At 55.3% G+C, this 17,073-nt stretch overlaps 3 protein-coding genes across 11 annotated transcripts in view; 1 reads left to right on the forward strand and 2 right to left on the reverse strand.

Annotated features, from left to right (window-relative positions):
- Positions 1 to 1,450, reverse strand: part of HDAC3 (histone deacetylase 3) — a 13,000-nt gene extending 11,550 nt beyond the window's left edge. The window contains exons 1-2 of the mRNA XM_081501100.1: positions 1,336 to 1,450; positions 1,146 to 1,228 (exon numbers count right to left, since the gene is read on the reverse strand). Of these exons, the coding sequence (XP_081357226.1) occupies positions 1,146 to 1,228; positions 1,336 to 1,390 (138 nt within the window). The 5' untranslated portion in view covers positions 1,391 to 1,450. The remainder of the gene's footprint in view (positions 1 to 1,145; positions 1,229 to 1,335) is intronic.
- The window catches only part of RELL2 (RELT like 2), a 21,190-nt gene extending 15,479 nt beyond the window's left edge, over positions 1 to 5,711 (forward strand). Inside the window, exons 1-8 of one of the 4 annotated variants that reach the window (XM_081501106.1) lie at positions 2,042 to 2,389; positions 2,797 to 3,036; positions 3,410 to 3,475; positions 3,569 to 3,635; positions 4,082 to 4,267; positions 4,540 to 4,915; positions 5,031 to 5,064; positions 5,308 to 5,711. In XM_081501106.1, the coding sequence (XP_081357232.1) occupies positions 2,853 to 3,036; positions 3,410 to 3,475; positions 3,569 to 3,635; positions 4,082 to 4,267; positions 4,540 to 4,915; positions 5,031 to 5,063 (912 nt within the window). In that variant the 5' untranslated portion in view covers positions 2,042 to 2,389; positions 2,797 to 2,852 and the 3' untranslated portion in view covers position 5,064; positions 5,308 to 5,711. Of the gene's footprint in view, positions 1 to 2,041; positions 2,390 to 2,796; positions 3,037 to 3,409; positions 3,476 to 3,568; positions 3,636 to 4,081; positions 4,268 to 4,539; positions 4,916 to 5,030; positions 5,065 to 5,307 lie in introns of those variants that run through there. The other 3 variants (XM_081501105.1, XM_081501104.1, XM_081501107.1) reach the window with 3 other exon arrangements.
- Positions 3,912 to 15,850, reverse strand: FCHSD1 (FCH and double SH3 domains 1). 6 transcript variants are annotated; one of them, XR_014056946.1, is made up of 20 exons: positions 15,795 to 15,850; positions 15,466 to 15,563; positions 14,851 to 14,896; positions 14,405 to 14,472; positions 13,944 to 14,079; positions 13,721 to 13,857; positions 13,573 to 13,636; positions 12,607 to 12,735; positions 12,050 to 12,172; positions 11,770 to 11,865; positions 11,014 to 11,139; positions 10,501 to 10,605; positions 10,152 to 10,313; positions 9,170 to 9,298; positions 9,009 to 9,092; positions 8,725 to 8,842; positions 8,399 to 8,594; positions 7,585 to 7,672; positions 6,362 to 6,417; positions 3,912 to 6,224 (listed from the first exon to the last, which is right to left on the reverse strand). XR_014056946.1 is itself a non-coding variant. In XM_081501098.1 (20 exons), the coding sequence occupies exons 1-20, from the start codon at positions 15,813 to 15,815 to the stop codon at positions 6,159 to 6,161; spliced, it is 2,073 nt and encodes a 690-aa protein (XP_081357224.1). In that variant the 5' UTR covers positions 15,816 to 15,850; the 3' UTR covers positions 3,912 to 6,158. The 6 variants fall into 6 exon arrangements, 4 of the variants coding, with proteins under 4 accessions (XP_081357224.1, XP_081357223.1, XP_081357225.1 ...); XM_081501098.1 differs by having other exon boundaries at positions 8,399 to 8,619; XM_081501097.1 differs by having other exon boundaries at positions 8,399 to 8,619; positions 13,944 to 14,085.
- Between the last annotated feature and the right edge of the window lie 1,223 nt (positions 15,851 to 17,073).

Below are 17,073 nucleotides of genomic sequence, written 5' to 3' on the forward strand. Positions count from 1 at the left end.
TAGCTTGTTCTTATGATTAAGCCCTCTAAAGACCACTGGGCCTGCCTTTTCCTTCCTACCTCCAGCCCAGCCTTTTCCACCTTCTCAAATTCCACCTTCTTAATTCCCTTCACCTGCCCTGTTCCCTGGATCTCCTATTCCTGATTCTCTTCATACTCATCTCCCCTGGGTGCTGACTCTGTCCTCTCCTCTGAGTTCTTCTTAATTTTGGAATCAAATAATATGGGACACACAACAAACTTCTAATTAAAACCCAAGATGCCCAGGTGCTAAGCCAGAGATTTATTATCTCTTGAGAGGGTCACACACTTTAGAAATTGGACAAGAGCAAAAAATTTTCCCTCCCCAGAAAATGCTCATAGGCACACATAGGCAAACAATTTCAAGAGAGTCAGCGATTCAGGCATTAACATCACCTCAGTCGTTTCTATGATCAGTTCACTAGTCTGTGGCTCAGCACAAGCAGTGGACATTCATTCATACTGCTGGCTAATTCCCCTTGCGATGCATAAGGGCCGTATGTTATGATCACATATCACACTGCTATAAATTCCAAGCCAGGGACAGACAGGATGTGTATACAGGGGGAGATGGAGGGATGAGTAGTAATTACATGGAACTCTGTGGGGGGGGGGGGGTATTCTAGATTGAAAAGGGAATATCCAGGACACCTCCTACTGTCCTCCACACACATACACATCTACATACAGGGCTGCAAAGTCCTCCCTAGAACTCTAGCTTGGCGGTGGAGAGAGGTGGCAGAGGAGAAGGGGTGGGAATGAGGGTAAACCTCATATCCAGATACACGGAGCCAGCCGCTTTCCCTTCTCTGAGGCCACAGAACTCTCCTAAGATGCAAGGGAGGGAAATACTCTGTGTCTGCAAACCAGCTCCACTCCACCCTAACCATAGGCCAAAGGTTGGTCCACTTGAGGTCAAAAGGTGGCCGACCTAAAAACTAACTCTCATTAAGTCAGTGGATGCACCCACCAACACTCTGCATATGGGGGTGGTTCCTGGTTCCTTCTATCCACCTCCCCCCTGCCAGGGGTGGGTCACTGTTGATGCATTCAGTGCAGCCTACCTATCCCTAAGGCCGCAGCTCGTCCCCACCCTCAATCCCCAGCAGAAGCCGTGAGACTCACGATCATCTTCTTATAGAGGCCGTAGTGCAGGACCAGACTATGAGTCAATGCCAAGCGATGGGGCTTCATAGGGTGACCAGCCCCTGGGGGTAGGAGAAGAGAGTTCGTCAGTACCCATCCCTGGAGTTGTAGGCCCGGCTTCGAAACCTCCGCGTCCCGAAATCCCTCGCGTGCAACGTTGCTCCCTCACCGTAGTGGAAGTTGCCCACGTCGGGGTCGTAGAAATAGGCCACAGTCTTGGCCATGGTGCCGGCGGGAGCAGGCCCCGCGCCTCCGCCGCCAGCCTGGCCGCCTGCCCCACCCCCGGCCTTGCGTGCTGCGTAGGCACGCTGCCTGCCTCTGCGGAACCAGGAAACCCAAGCCCGACTCCCCTAGACCACGCCCAGGCCACGCCTCCTGCGGAGTTCCGCCCTCGGCTTGCTCCGCCCTTCTAGGTTCTGGGGCGTGAGCGTCTGGGCTTCGCCAGAGGACGGTAGCATCGGTCCTAGGATGACAGGGCCATTTCCTTCCCGGCGGGGGTCAAATCCTCGGGAAGCCGAGCTATCCTGTCCAGCTACCTGTCCCAAGCGGGGCTCAGGCCGTGTCGCCTCTCTAGGAGGCTCAGGAGAACCGGCCACGCTGACCCTCTCAGGGGCAGAAAGCTAGCTCCCCCCGGCCCGCTGGGAAAGATTCCCAGCTACACATCCAGCCGGGGCATCTGAGGGCTGGAGCCAAGCCAGGCATGCCCGATAGGCCAGTGGAGAGCGCTCTCGCCTGACTGCGCGTCCTCCTCACCCGGACCCAGACTCGGCACCGCACCATCACCGGGCGGCAGTGGGGGGGCTGCGCAGTCACGCGCGCACCACACTTGCGCTCAGAAGCGCGCAAGGCTCTCTCTCTCTCCGCCCCGCACACCTGGGCTCCGCCCCCTGGTCCCCGGCCGGCGGTCGAAGGCTTTTGGGGACCCAGAGCGGCTGCGGCAGCGCCCCCCTTCTTCTTCCCTTTCCACGGCTGGAGTTGTCCGGAGCTTGTCGCCGGTCCCAACCAGCCCTCATCCCTTTCCATCCTTCCCTCCCCCCACCCCTGCCGCGGCACCGGTATCTGCAGCCGCAGCCCGGAGCCCTTGAGGCGGCGAAGGGGGGAGGGGAAGGAAGCAAGGGATGAGCGCCGGGAGGGCGTCGGGGGCCCTGAGCCGGACTAGGACGCCCCTGGAACCGGAGCCGGAGCCGGAGCCAGAACCAAACCACCGGTACCGGGTGGGCCAGGTGGTCAGGACGGGAGAACCCGAAAGGCGGGAGGGGGTGTGTGTGAGACAGTACAGAAAGGGGAAGGGGCTGCGGAGGCCTGACTCAGGCCCGCGCAGAAGAGATGTGGACGCTGACTCAGGCACTATCCTTGTGCCGGCCGCCTGAGAATTCCGTCCCATCTCGCTCTGCAGTGTCCTTGGGAGGGACGAAAGCGCAGGACAAGCTGGAAAGGGGGAGCTCTGGGCGTCGGGGAAGCGGGACCAGGGTCGTGAGGGCTTGCGCAGCCGCCGTCTGACACCCCTGGCCCGGACCAGCACCCCTGGCCCGGACAGCTCCTTGGTTGGGTAGGGGGTGGGGCCAGACCTCAGAGGCTTGTCTGTCTCGAATCCTGAGGACTGCATTCCTAACCCTCCCCCCATCCTTAGCTGCAGCCCCCTAACTCCAGGAGCCGCCCTGGCCCGTGCTCACCCGCCAGGGCCTCATGTCGGAACCACAGCCTGACCTGGAGCCGCCCCAACATGGACTGTACATGCTCTTCCTGCTTGTGCTGGTCTTCTTCCTCATGGGCCTTGTAGGCTTCATGATCTGCCACGTGCTCAAGAAGAAGGGCTACCGCTGCCGCACCTCGAGGGGCTCGGAGCCTGACGACGCCCAGCTCCAGCCCCGTGAGTGAACAGCCTAGAACCTGGCTCAATCACCTTCCTGCCTCACCCTTCTCCCCACACCTCTTCCTGGCCAACAGACCCAAGCAAGACAGGAGGCCCAGTAACGCTTTCTTGAGTCAGCAAGTGGGGTGCCACCACCCCGAAAGCAGAGCTAGAGAAGGCACCATGGGTGGGAAGGGCCCACTGGTGGTAATCTTGGACTCCCACTGATTTCCCCTTCTTTTTTGCCCTGGCCCTTGAAATGCTAAGGTACAGCATGATGCAGCTTGGTAAAGGGGTAGGTCTTGAGCAATAAGCCACAGAAGCCACCAGGTAACGTACCCTCAAAGTTGACTCATTTCTCGCTGCCTCATCAACCTCTTTCATCCTTCAGCTGAGGACGATGACATGAATGAGGACACAGTAGAGAGGATTGTTCGCTGCATCATCCAAAATGAAGGTGGGTGTAGGCTGTCCTTGTCCCCCACCTCCTTATCTTTCTCTTGCCCTGGCCTTTGCCTCCACTGACCCCTTCTTTTCCTTCTCCCCTCAGCCAACGCTGAGGCCCTGAAGGAGATGCTGGGGGACAGTGAAGGAGAAGGGACAGTGCAGCTGTCCAGGTGAGCTGGAAACACGGGCCAGTATGATTTAGCTTGCCTTGGAGAGTATCCTCTCCTCGAGCACATTCCTCTCCCAGTCTCCTTGCATGATTAGGGTCACACGGGAGAGTAAGGCTGAATAACGGACAGGAAGAAGAAAGTTTGGTAAAAATCCTGAATCCTCCAAACCACATCTCTCCTTTAGATGTCATCAAGCCTAACCTTCCCTTAAGCCACTCCCCTGGGTTAAACACTGCCCACTTTTTAGCCCTGGGAGGGAAAACAACACATGGTCAGTAACATCTTCATATTCAGTTTATTAGATAAAGACAGTAAAAGAATGGTGTGGCCTGGGGGAAATGGGACATCTGGGGGGGGTTAAGGAGCACACTGAAAGAACGAGAACAAACGGAACAGGAAGAAAAATGGGAATGTTCCCCCCTGCTCCCTTCCTTCCTACCGTCCAGCACGGATGCCACCTCCAGCCTGCAAGACGGAACCCCCTCCCATCATCACACAGTGCACCTGGGCTCCTCAGCCCCGTGCATCCACTGCAGCCGCAACAAGAGACCCCCACTTGTCCGTCAGGGACGCTCCAAGGAAGGAAAGAGTCGCCCTCGGCCTGGGGAGACCACCGTGTTCTCTGTGGGCAGGTGGGTATAGAGTACTCCAGCAACAGGGAGGTTGAGGTGGGGATCCAGTGCTTAGGCATTTGACTCCAAAGGTGGGCCCTGGCTCTTTCTTCCTGGACTGGGAGCTACAGCAGGAGTCAGGCTGCACAATGTGCCCCACAACCTGAGGCCGTCTCCCCTGCCTTAGATCAGAAGGACATGGCTATCAAACCCAGGATGTCCCTGACCAGAGAGAAGGGCCAAGCAGTCTCTTGAGTGGTGGCCCTAAGCCCCAGTGTCCCCTCCCCTCCCAGGTTCCGGGTGACGCACATCGAGAAGCGCTATGGGCTGCACGAGCATCGTGATGGCTCTCCCACGGACAGGAGCTGGGGGTCTGGTGGGGGGCACGACCCAGGGGGTGGCCAGGGGCCTGGGGGAAGGCAGCCCAGGACAGGGGTGCCTGCTATTGAAAGCCTTCCCCCGGAGAGGCCACAGCCCCCAGCCCTCACCAGCACCCCCGTGCAGAATGGAGGACTCAGGGACAGCAGCCGAGTCCCTCGGGCACTTGAGGGGAACCCTGGAGCCTCTGCAGAGCCGATGCTCGGGGCTGGAGGGAGGGGCCCAAGCCCAGGGCCGGCCAGAAAAGACACAAACGGACATCCAAGCCAACAGGACACCTCAGATCACCAGGTATGAAGATATGGCCAGCACTGCAATGAGCTGAGCTCTTATTGCCCCTGCTCAGGGAGGGCACTGGTATGACTCACCTCCTGTTCTCTCATTGTCCACCCCTCCTCTCTCTCAGGTGTCCCCACCACGGGGAGCAGGGGGTGTGTGAGGTGAGTCTGCCAGGGCCCCAAGTCAATCTCATCCTCCCAACCCCTATATGAAAGTACCTCAGCCCATCCGTTCCCTGAAGCCCCCGGGGTCAACCACAGGCTCAGCCTTTGGTACATATTCCTTGGTTCGGTGGTGGGGAGTGGCCATGTGCTCCAGGGGGTAGGGAAGGTCCCGCAGCCTCTGGGGAAAAGCGGGGGCTCCACTTGAATAGGAGGCAACAGTCACCCTTCCTTTCCTCCAAGCCATTTCCTTCACTGTGCTGACGAACTACCAGCTGGCAGGCCAGGGAGTGGGTGGGCATGAAGCCCCTCCTCTTCACTGGACAGCACTGCCCCCCAGCTGAGGGACCCACCCTACTTCCACCTGGAGTTGCACAGTCTCAGGCTGGGGGTGCCTGGGGAGAAGTCCCATCCCTGGCCCTCAGCCTCTTCCCCTTCCCCTGCCTGCCCACAGGCCGCCTGACCCACCTTCCCCATCACCTCACTCCATATGCTAGAGCGTGGCGGCTGGGAGCAGGCCCCTGCCCTTGGTGGGCCCTTAAAGCAATAGCACCTTAGGCCCTCTGCCCTCTTGGCACAAGAGGCCCAGGCCCTGGCTCGGGCTTTGTGCCCTTTATTCACTGTCAATAAATCCGCTCAGACCATTACAGCTGCTTCGCATACTGGCTCCAGCTCCTTCTGACAGGCCTATCCCCGTCCCAGGCCCCGACCCCATTGGCTCTGGCATCTGGAGTGGGGTGGTTCACAGAACCAGGGTGGAGACACAAATGAGCTGGAGCCACTCAAGACTTCAGGGGACAAATTCCAGTCCCAGAGATTTCAGGGTAGTTCACCACCCTAGAGATGGGGTGGTGGCAGAAGAGAAAGGGGGTAGTTTCACCCCTAGAGATGGCTGAAGGATCATGGGGGAAAAGGAGTGGGTTCCAGCCCCAGAAATGGGGAGAGAAGTAGTGTCTACCCCTGAAGGTGAGAATGGAAATCAGGGAGATTCCAGCATTTGACTGTGTCGCTTTGGATCACCATGGGGAAGGGCAGTCTGATAGCACGGAGATGGGGCAAGCAGCATCACTGGGGGATGGAGATTCCCCCTGGCTTCAGGTGAGGGGATCTGGGTGGCCAGGATCCGGGGCTTTAGCCGGAGGGGGAGGCGGTGGACGCATCTGTAGGAAACACAGAGTCAGTGCTCCCAAGGCTTCCCTTGGGGATATCCTGTCCATTCCCTCCGCTCTGCAGATAAAACAGGACAAATTGGAGTGACCCCTCTTCCAACACCCTCCTCCAAGGGAGGGGCCCTTACCGGCCTGAGTCGAGGTGCCATCATGTCCAGGGACCCAGGGCAATCCAGGTCTTGGTCTGGAAATAAGAACCACAAGTCAGCCTTCTGACTTTATTTTGTTCACTTCTGTATCTCCAGCACTTAGGACCATGAAAGTCACTCAGTTGTGTCCAACTCTTTGCAACCCCATAGACTATACAGTCCATGGAATTCTCCAGGCCAGAATACTGGAGTGGACAGCCGTTCCCTTCTCCAGGGGATCTTCCCAACCCAGGGATTGAACCCAGGTCTCCCACATTGCAGGAGGATTCTTTACCAGTTGAGCCACCAGGGAAGCCCAAGAATACTGCAGTGGGTAGCCTATCCCTTCTCCAGGGGATCGTCCTGACCCAGGAATCGAACCAGGGTTCCTGCATTGCAGGTAGATTCTTTACCAGCTGAGCTACTAGGACCATGGCCCTCTGTAAATATTTTCTGATTTAACAATTTAGTCACTAACCTGGGTCATAACATCCATCAATTCATCCAACCTCAACACTTACTGGGCACCTGCTGTATAGTCAGCCCTGCTAAAGGTACCAGAGTAGGGAAGGTGGGATCAGAGCACTCCCACCCCTAATGGTTGTCAGTGACCGAATAATGAAACACCAACAAACACAATGAATGAGTACTAAAGGATTCAAAGTAAACGAAGCGTGCTGGAGAAGTAGGGTACAGAAAATGCTAACAGGGGCTCCAGGGTCAGGGAGAGAGGTGCAGAGAAGAAAGAGGAAATAACTTTTAGAAGAGATGGTTTTGGAAAAGATGGACGAGGAAAATGATGATGCAAACCAGGTGTTTATAGGTTTCAAGAACACTAAGGATGTGTACTGGGAAAACACTGTGGGAGAAACTGGCTAATTTTAATAATAATAATAATGAAAAACAGTTACTAATTGCATCCTTGCTATGTGCCCAGCACAACGCTGGGTACCCTACAGACATCTCTTTAACTCTCAAAACTCAACGAGAGACAAACCTTCCTCCTCACTCTGTAAAGGCCCTGACAGGTTAAACTGCACACTAGGAAGTCTGGGCAGAGTTTGAACAGTGGGCCTGGCTCCAAAGCCCAAACTCTTCTACATCAAGCCTCAGAGAGCCAGAGGGAGGAGGTTCCTGAGGGCAGGCAGAGGGGCCAAGTATAACCCAAGAGTCCCAGACTTCCTGTCTCTTACCCTCCTGGGGGCCCAGCTCCTTCTACTCACCACCAGGCAGGACAGGTGCAAGGGATCCATCCACAGCAGAGGTGGGTGCAGGAGGGGAGAAGCTGGGAGGGGAAGGGGATGGCAGCATCTGGGAATGAGAGGGCAAAGGCTTATTCCTGGCATGTGGGAAGGTTTCACCAGCTATCCCTCCCATCCCATCTTCAGTTCCTATCTCATCACTTCCCAAGCTAGAGAGCAGCCAAATGCTTGTATATGGGTAGGGTTGTAGGTGATACACATTTCAACAGGCCATATGTATTGACACTTATATGTCCCAGGCATTTTGCTGGCACTTCACATGCACTAAAAATTTATTCATTCCTCACTACCACCCCATGAAGGAGGTATTTGATGATTACTATGTCAGAGGTGAGACTCAGATTAAACCATCTATCCCAAATCACAGAGCTAGTTAGTGACAAATCTTGCTAGAACAATAGGTACCATATATCAAAGCACCTCCTAGGGGCCATTGTGCAAAGCGTTTTACCTCCATTATCTCAAATCAGGAAAGTCAGTCTCCTGAAAAAGATATCATTATCCCCCTTCTACATGCATGTGAAGAAACAAGCTCAGAGAGGTCTAATCATTGCCTAAAGTAATGAAACAGGAATCTGAACTTAAATCCAGCTCTAAAACAGGACAACCAAACTCTTATAAAGACTGCCTTGCTTTCCCTTTTCTCTGTGCCAAAGGAGATGGGGAGGCCCAAGCCACAATACAGGGGATGGGGCATTAAGATGAATATGGGACCTCCCGTGCATGGGAGGGTCAACCAGAGGTGCCTGGGGACCCAGGGAAAAGGAAGGCTCACCTGCTCAGGGTCTGAGAGTTCAGATGGCCCTGGGGGGCCAAGTAGCTCCTCCACTAGCAGGGAGGGGAAGACCCCAACATGGCCCCCAAATTCTCCCCTCCAGAAGCCATCATCCACTCCATCCTGGGCTCGGGGCAGCAGGCGGATGAGCGCCCCCTCAGGGAAGCTCAGCTCCTCGGCGCTCTGTCCAGTGTAGCTGTATAGGGCACAGGCCAGGAACGCTGTAGAAGCCCAGGAGAGATGGTGAGGGGAAGAGGTAGGCAGCGTGCCCTGGACCATGACACCCCAGGGCCACAACGACTCAGCAATTCTTGTCCCTTTCTTACCTGCGGGCTCCGCGCCCAAAGGGTTGTCGCTGTCACGGCTGCTCTCAGGGAAGGAGAGGTCCGCGAAGTTGAGATAGCGCTCAGGGACAAAGCCTACCTCACCGTGCTGGTTCCGAGCCTGCTCTCCCAGCAATGTGAACAGAAAGTGGGCTTGCCTCAGCTGTCCACAGCCCTGGCCCTCCTCCACTCAGGCTTCCAGCTTTTCTGTCTGGGTCTTTATGGGCCACAGAGAAGTCCCTCCCACTGCTCCCTTGCCAAGGTCTGAGCCCCAGGTCCCTACCCACCTTGACCCATTCGTCGGCATCTCCCTCCTCTATGACCTCCAGCCACTCGCCCTCTGTGATGGTCAGCTCGTCCTCACGTCCTGCCTGGGCCCCACAAAGAAGAATTCAGGACTGGTTGTCCCCTAGCCCTGACGGTCCGAGGTCCTTACCCCCATTCACACCTGATAGCCAAACACCACGTGGGCAGGGCAGGGGAGGGGCCTGGTGGCCAGGGCTGGGGGGGCAGGCTCCTCAAAGAGCTCCCCAGTCTCTTCACATTCCTCAAAGTCAGACAGCTCAGCATCCTCAGCCTGTAGGGGCAGAGAACAGACATCACTGTGAGACCCGGTCTCAAGTATCCTCTGTGTCTCCCACTCCTCCATCCTTCCGTTAACCTTGTAGATCCTCCTCCAAGGTAGTACCGCCCAGCTGTTCACCCTGGATCACAGGGAGTCATCACAGAGCAGGAAAACATTAATGATAATCACAGAGTTACAGGAGTGAGCACTTACTGTGTGCCAGGCACAGTGCTATGTAGCTTATGTACCTTGTCTTGTTTAAGCCTCTTAATGGCGTGCATGCTCAGTCGTGTCCAACTCTTTGCAACCCCATGGACTATAGCCCGCCAGGCTCCTCTGTCTGTGGAATTTTCTCAGGCCAAGAATACTGGAGTGGGTTGCCATTTCCTGCTCCAGGTGATCTTCCCGACCCAGGGATCACCCCACATCTCCTGTACCTCCTGCATGGGCAGGGGGGTTCTTTACCACTGGCGCCACCGGAGAAGCCAAGTTTCCTAATAACCCTGTGTTATTTTGCAAAACTACCAATCTCATTTTACTTATGAGGAAACTGAGGCTCACAAAGCTTAAACCACTTTCCAAGATCACACAGCTAGTAAATGGAGTGTCTGGTACTCAAACTGCTTACAGCCTGCTCTCAGGACCTTAGTTCATAACCACCATTCTATACTCACAGTAAAAGTTAACTGAGAACTCTCTCTGTTACAAACGGTGCCAAGAATTAAACACTTAAGTGATTCCATTCAAGCCTCACAACAACCCACTGAGTTACGTGCCATTGTGATTCCTGCTCCATAAGGTCTGCTCTCCACTAGGGCTCTTTACCCTCCCAGGTGTGTAAGGCTAGGGAGTGGAGGGAGCTCACCGTGGGAGAGAAGTCCCTCTGGGACAGCCGGGCCTCGCTGAGCCGTTGCTCCTGCTCCACCTCGTCCTGGGCCTGGGTCATGGCTGGCTTCAGCCAGTGCTGCACATCCAGGCCAGCCCCCTGCAGCAGGGCCAGCCGGGCAGCCCCCTTCACCTGGCTCACCTGACATGGGGAAGAGGGATCAACCCAGGTGATGGCTGGGTCTGCCTTTGGGAAGTGAGTGGAGCCTCCTCAGATATGTCCACCCTCTACTACCTCCTGCTTGCAGTCTCCCCACCATCAGATGGAGTGGAAGAGGCCAGAGGAGGTGCGATCTCAGTGGCCCTAAACCCTCGGCGTGGTGCCTCACCTGTGCCCGTCGGATGCTCTCCCTTACTTCCTGCAGCCGCTGTTCTATGCCTGGAGCCTCTCGCTCTGGAGCCTGCTGCCGCCTCTGCTCCAGCCGCTGCAGCACCTGGTTGGGGAGGCGGAGGACAGGGGAGGGTGGAGGTACCATGGGGCACAACTTAGAACAACCTGGTAGTTAGCTACTTGCTTCACACGCATTCTGTCATTTAATCTTCCCTGGGATGTGGGTGCTATTATTAGTCCCACTTTAATGACAAGGAAACTGAGGTCCAAAGAGCTGAAGTCACTCAGTACTCTTACTCAGGGTTATATAACTAGGAAGCAACAGAGCAGGATTTGAGTCCAGGTGAGTCTTGCTCCCAAGGCTATGCTCTTAATGACTATGCCACACTGTCAGCTTGAATTACTCTTCCCTCCCCTCCTGTCTACAGCCCCATGACATCCCTTAGTGACTCTGGGACCCCCATCTCTCAGCATTTCTTGCCCACCCGTGACACCTGCACCCCCACCTCACCCGATGCCCATGATGCTGGATCTTATAGTCTCGGGCAGCTCGGCTCGTCCAGCGTTGAATTTCTTTCTCCAGGCCACTCTCCCCCGCCACGCCTCCTGCACCCCCTTCCAGCTCCAGGACACACACCTGAATGAATAGGGAGCTGTGAGGACTGCCTGACGCTGCTCCTTTACACCTCCTCCCTACAGTTCCCTCCTTATCTCCTCCCCATAAACAGGTGGGAGCACACACCTATGACTGTGGACACAGGTGTGCTTCCATGTGGACACACAAACACAGTCCTGGAAATGGGATCCAGGTTGAGGGGAAGAGGTAGAATGAAAAAAGATAGTGAAGTGAAAAGAGAGAAGGGTGGGATAGAGTGTTAATCTGTGTCCTGGTGGGAGAGAGGTGAACTGGGGTTCTAAAACCCTCTCTCCATGTTTTAATAGTCTCTAAGTAAATTCCACAGGCTTCACTGGGGGCTCAGTGGTAAAGAATCCACCTATCCATGCAGGAGGAGATGTGGGTTTGATCCCTGAGTTGGGATGACCCCCTGGAGAAGGAAATGGCAACCCACTCCAGTATCCTTGCTTGGGAAATCCCATGGACAGAGGGACCTGGTGGGCTACAGTCCATGGGGTCGCAAAAGAGTCGGACACGACTGAGCAACTAAAGAACAACAAAGTTAATAGTAGGATGCGAGTAATGGGGGAGAGGCCTAAACCACAATCCCCTTTACAACTGGCCTGGATCCACCTAGCACAGAGGTCTCACCTGATCATTCCCTGCTGGCTGAAACTGCTGAGGTGGGGTGGGGGAAAACACTCCAGGTTCCTGAAGAAAAAGCTCCAGATCCTGCTCCCAGCTTACCTTGGGGGTTGGAAAAAATCAAAGTTAGCCACCCACTGGCTCCCTCTCCAAGCCTGTCCCCAGCCTTTCTTGGGAGAGAAAGGACAAGGTGAGAAGGAAATGGGCAGACGTGGTAGGATGGGCTGTACTGGGAGAGAAGGGTAAAGAGGATCTCTAGGGGGCTCCAATAGGGCACAGCCCTCACCTGGGAGGTCGCTTGCCTCCCGTGGCGAGCATGCTCCAGGGCCATCTCTGCAGCTTCCAGCTCAGTGCGGCTCAGTGAGGTCAGCGGGTCCCTCAGGTGTTCTAACAGCTCACTGACCAGAGCCTGGAGAGAGTCCCAAGATGCTGACACCACCCTCCCCCCAAGCAGGCTCTCTATCCAGGTTTGGGTGGGTGATGGGTGTGAGGTATGGGAAATTGGGAAGGAATAAGACATTATTACTGCTTCTAAAAACAGACCCTCTTGTGTACATAGCACTTAACACTTTAAAAAGCTTTTTCACATTCATTCTCTCCCTTGAGCCCCATTAGTCTTATAAAGTAGTCTGAGCAGGAGTGATTCCTGTTGAGGAAACAGGAGTTCAGAAGGGTTAAGTGTTCTGCATAATGTCACGCAGCCAGCTAGAAGCAGAAGCCAGGAATGTCTCTTCTGCCCATTCTGAGCAGGCTAGATCCCCCGCCCTACTCAGCATGTCGGTGATGGGAAGCAGGGAGAGGCTCTCCCTGCGGAGAGGCAGGGGTATCTAGGCTGAGACTAGCCTTGAGCAGGGCTGGCAGTTCATCCTGGTAGTAGTGGTCAAGGTGGGCATTGGTGGCTACCAAGTTGAGCAAGTACTCATTGCGGGCTGCTCTCAGCTGCTGGGAGTACTGGGCCGACTGGGCAGACAGCTAGGAGAGGAACATAGGTGTCAGCTGGGAGCTCTAGACTCTTGGGGTTCTTCAAGGCCAACCCAGATCCAGAAAGAATTCTCACATTATTGAGATAACTGGCAAACTATACTAAAAATTTTACATACTCACAACTCCTGATCAAAATCCTTTAGTGGAAACTGCATACATTTAGAAGAAAATCCCAACTGCTCCTTACCATGGTCTACCAGGGCCAACATGAGCTGGCCCCAGCACCCTCTCTCTTCCCACAGTGCTTGTCCCCCTGCTCACAGTACTCCAGCCACACTGGCCTTGTCTCAGCTCCTTGAGCCTACAAAGTTATTCTCACCTCAGAGCCTTTGCATTTATCACTGCCTCTCCCTAGAATGTTCTTCCCCTACATCTTTGCACAGCTGGTTCCTTCTTGACACTCAGCCCACGTGTTCAGAGAGGCTTTCCCTCTAAATTACACTCCCCTGTTATGCTTTATCAAAGGACCTTCTTTTCATTTATTCTGAGTCTTTGTTTATTTACTATCTGTCCCCCCAACCAGGCTGTGAAAGCAGGAACTCTACTGGTAGTGTTCCCCACTGTATCCATGTTTTGAACAATGCCTAGTACATAAAAGTCCTCAATAAGTACATAAAAAAGGAACTAAAAAACAAAAGTACTATGTCTATTTTATAGATGAAGAAAATGAGTCTCGGAGAGAACAAGTTTACCAAGGTCATGAACCAAGGAAGTAGGGTAGCCTGGATTCATCTCAGTCTCTCTGACTTATGCCCCTGGGTTCCAAACCACTAGACTATTCTGTCCACCTCTCCCTGTCCCCACTCATGCCCACATCCTCTGAACCTTGGTGCTGAGTTTCTGAAGACTGGTCCGAGTGTGAAAGAGGCCATGGTCACTTCGGTTAAGCCTGTGCAGGCAAAGGAAAGGAGTGGAGGTCAGACCCAGCCATCTATACCCTGTCCCCAGGCTTCCCAGCTCCCCATCAGCCCACCTGGCCTGGACATCAGCCGCCTTCTCCTGGGCCAAGGCCCACACACGTTCCCGCTGCCCATACAGCTTTCGGCTTCGGCTCAGCTCCCGGACAGACTGCAGCACCTCAGCCTGTGCCCTCTGGAGGTTCTCTGCTCCCTAGGGGCGTGGACACAGGAAGTCCTGATCCAGACCACCTCCATCCCCAAGTCAGCCCTTCCTTCACCCCATCCACTGAACCATACCTTCCGAAGCACCTGCTCCTTAGCACTCCGCCCCGTGCCCCCAGCCAGGTCACGGTATCGGTCAGATGCCTGGAGCCGGGCTTGGCCCCCAGCCACCGTGGCATCTAGCAGGCAGCGCCAGGCACCGAACACCATCCTGCCTCTCCCCAGAGAAAGACTGTGTTAAGGAGGGGAGCACTCCAAAGCTTCACAAGACACCCCCTCCCAGCACCATGGGAGACAGACGGCTTTCCCATCCCCCTCGTCTGGGAGCCCATCAATCGATCCGCCCATTATCTCAGCCACAAGGATCCCTCATGCCCTCCACCGCCATCCAGTGTCCTTGCTGGGTCAGCTGCTCTCCTCCTGCTGTATCAGCTCCACCTACAGCTCACGTGCTCTCCCCACAGGTTCCTGGGGTTGAGTGCCTCATTCCTTCTTGGCCCCCAGTTCCCCCCACCCCACCCCACTGTGGGACTCACCTGCTGTCCATCTCCCCACTCCGGTGTCCCTCCCTCTTCAAGAATGGCCCAGCCAGTTTCTGGAGTGCCTGGTGGGAAAATCATCACAGACCCAATTCCCTTTCAAAGACCCCACGTGTGAGAACATAGGACCAGAATATAATAATACCCCTCACTTTGCTAAGTGCTTTACATGCATTAACTTATTCCAATCTTGCAAGAACCCTGCGTAAAGGTACAATTACTGTTATTCCCATTTTACAGAGAAAGAAATTGAGGCCCAGAAGGTTAAGTAACTTGTCCAAGGTCACACAACTAAATAGTACCACAGCAGGGACTTGACACACACGTGCCTGCTTCTAGGCACCGTGCTCTTGACCAGAACAGGAGTATGTGTGGAGCCACACTGCTGCTGGTGTAAAGGAGGCCAGAACAATAGGGAAGGTCCAGAGAAAAGAGTCCCATACCTGCCCATACTCCCGTTCAATGGCTGCCCTCTGCTTGCTGTAGGATCTGTGGAGATTGGGGAGGTGGGGGTGGTGTTACTGTTTGGTCCATTTCTCCCACCCTCGATCCTCTCTTCAGCGTGGTTAGGGACTGGGGAGTCAGGCCTAGAGTGCGACTACACTGACACTGAAGAGAGAGTCCTTGAGATCACCTCGGGCAGCCGCAGCACAGGACAACCTCACCTCAGTGCTCAGAGATTCAGCAGGATCCTCCCCACCCCTGGAGAACCATCTGTGGGCTTGGAGGTGAGGACGCATGGGGCCTAGGTACAGTGTCCGCCAGCCTTCCAACAGGTCTGGAAGAGGGAGGGGGGCTTCTGCCCAAAGCTTGATTGTGGGGGTGGCAGGGCGGTGTGGAGTGAAGGGCATTGAGGGAGGGTCCCAGTGTGTTTATATGTGTTGGAGTGGGCGGAAGGATAATTCCTATCCGGTATGAGAGAGGCCTAGGGTGAAGGACTTGAATGGGCAGGTTGGAGAGCTCTTCAGCCCCGCCCGCCGCGACAGCTGTACTATGTTGGAGAAGGGGCGGAGCATGTGACATATAAAGTGGGGTATGTGGAGGGGGTCAGGGGCTACCTGATATCCTCCAGTAGGTCTGCCTCTCTCTGCTGCCGGGTCTGAAGGATGCTCAGCTGCTCCAGGAAGCGAAGCTTCACCTCCTGGGCCGGCTTCACCTGTAGGGGTAAAAAGAGGATGAAGACCCCTGGCGCGGGGACCTGAAAAACACTCCGCGCTGGGAGCGGTGAGGGGGCGGGGCCAAGGAGGAGCTGGGCTGTTTCCTCGGTTACTTCTGGGTTGGCCTTTGACCCCTTCCTACTCTTCGACCCCCGGGCGGGTCTGGTGCCCCCTTGGTCCCCATCACTCCCCCAGCCCTCCAGGAGTCCCCGTTTCCAGGCCAAGCTCACTTTTCGGGGCGGCGGCTGCATCTCCGCTCCGGCCCAGGCAGCGACTCGACTCCGGAACTCGAGGAAGCCCCGCCCACATGTAAGCCCCGCCCCGGTCCAGCTCCGCCCTCGCCCCGCCCACGCCTGGTCAGTCTACTTGCTGCGCGGCAGAGCGCGAGGGGGCCGCAGAGAAACTAAACCTTTGTTACTGCTGCGAATACCCCGGAAAGGGTCCGCGCCGCCCAGTGGACGCGTCGTCCGCTGGACAGTAGGGGGAAACCTCAGGTTTTTGTGTCAAGACGCCTGGGTTCTATTTCTAGTAGGGAGCTGCTGACTCAGTCCATAATTATTTCTAATCATTCATTTACATATGCAGATCTCCAATCCTGACGCGACGGCTGAAGGACGGCGAGGAACTCAATCTGTGACCAGGAAAACTGAATCACTGGATGCCTCATCGAAGATGCGTCTGATGAGGGAAACAGGGCTGGTCCCAGGCCTTTTCCCAATTCCCACTGAACTGGAAAAGGCAGCGTGTGAGCGAGGATGAGAAAGACGCCTGGAGCCAGGAAGGAACCAGTACCAGAGGAAAAGACAGGTACATCCTGGGCCAATGGAGAAGAGACAACCAGCGGGCGTGAGCTGGGAGATGAGCTTGGGAACCTGTGGCCTAGAAAGCCTCTATCACCTTTAGGTTCTGCACCCTCAAGGTTCTGCACCCCAGGACATAACCTGCTCCACCCCACCCCCGCACTGCCTTCTGAGGATCTGCACACCCTTTCCTCATCCTTCTCACCTTTCTGTGGCTCACACCTCCTCACCACACCCCTGAGTTGGACAAGGCAGGTATCTGTGGCCCAAACTCCAGATTCGTATTTCCAACAGCTCACCTGCATGAAGATCACCTCCACGAGATCTAAATAGGTACCTCAAACTTTTAAAACAGCTCCTTCCACCTGATCCTTCCCCAGTCACCTCCCCCAGTTAACATACTAAATGGAACCATTCTCCATACAGTGAGGAAAGTCAGAAACCCAGAGTCTATGTGCCTTCCCTTGTACCCCCACATTCCATCCATCAGTTCAGTTCACCGCTCAGTTGTGTCCGATTCTTTGAGACCCCATGGACTGCAGCACGCCAGGCCTCCCTGTCCATCACCAGCTCCCCAAGTTTACTCAAATTCATGTCCATTGAGTCTGCGATGCCATCCAACCATCTCATCCTCTGTCGTCCCTTTCTCTTCCCACCTTCAATCTTTCCCAGCATCAGTGTCTTTTCCAATGAGTCAGTTCTTCACATC

The sequence above is a fragment of the Giraffa tippelskirchi genome, chromosome 6 (assembly GCF_054371585.1).
Source record: "Giraffa tippelskirchi isolate mGirTip1 chromosome 6, T2T-mGirTip1v1.2.pri, whole genome shotgun sequence".
Classification (NCBI taxonomy): Eukaryota; Metazoa; Chordata; class Mammalia; order Artiodactyla; family Giraffidae; genus Giraffa; species Giraffa tippelskirchi.

What these genes read in the sequence shown, in the direction of transcription:
- FCHSD1 (XM_081501096.1), bottom strand. Translation starts at nt 15,815, where the DNA reads ATGCAGCCGCCGCCCCGAAAA. An exon ending in GGAGGCAAGCGACCTCCCAG is followed by an intron (nt 11,866 to 12,049) that starts GTGAGGGCTGTG and finishes CCAACCCCCAAG; the next exon opens with GTAAGCTGGGAGCAGGATCT. An exon ending in TCCAGCATCATGGGCATCGG is followed by an intron (nt 10,606 to 11,013) that starts GTGAGGTGGGGG and finishes CTCCCCAACCAG; the next exon opens with GTGCTGCAGCGGCTGGAGCA.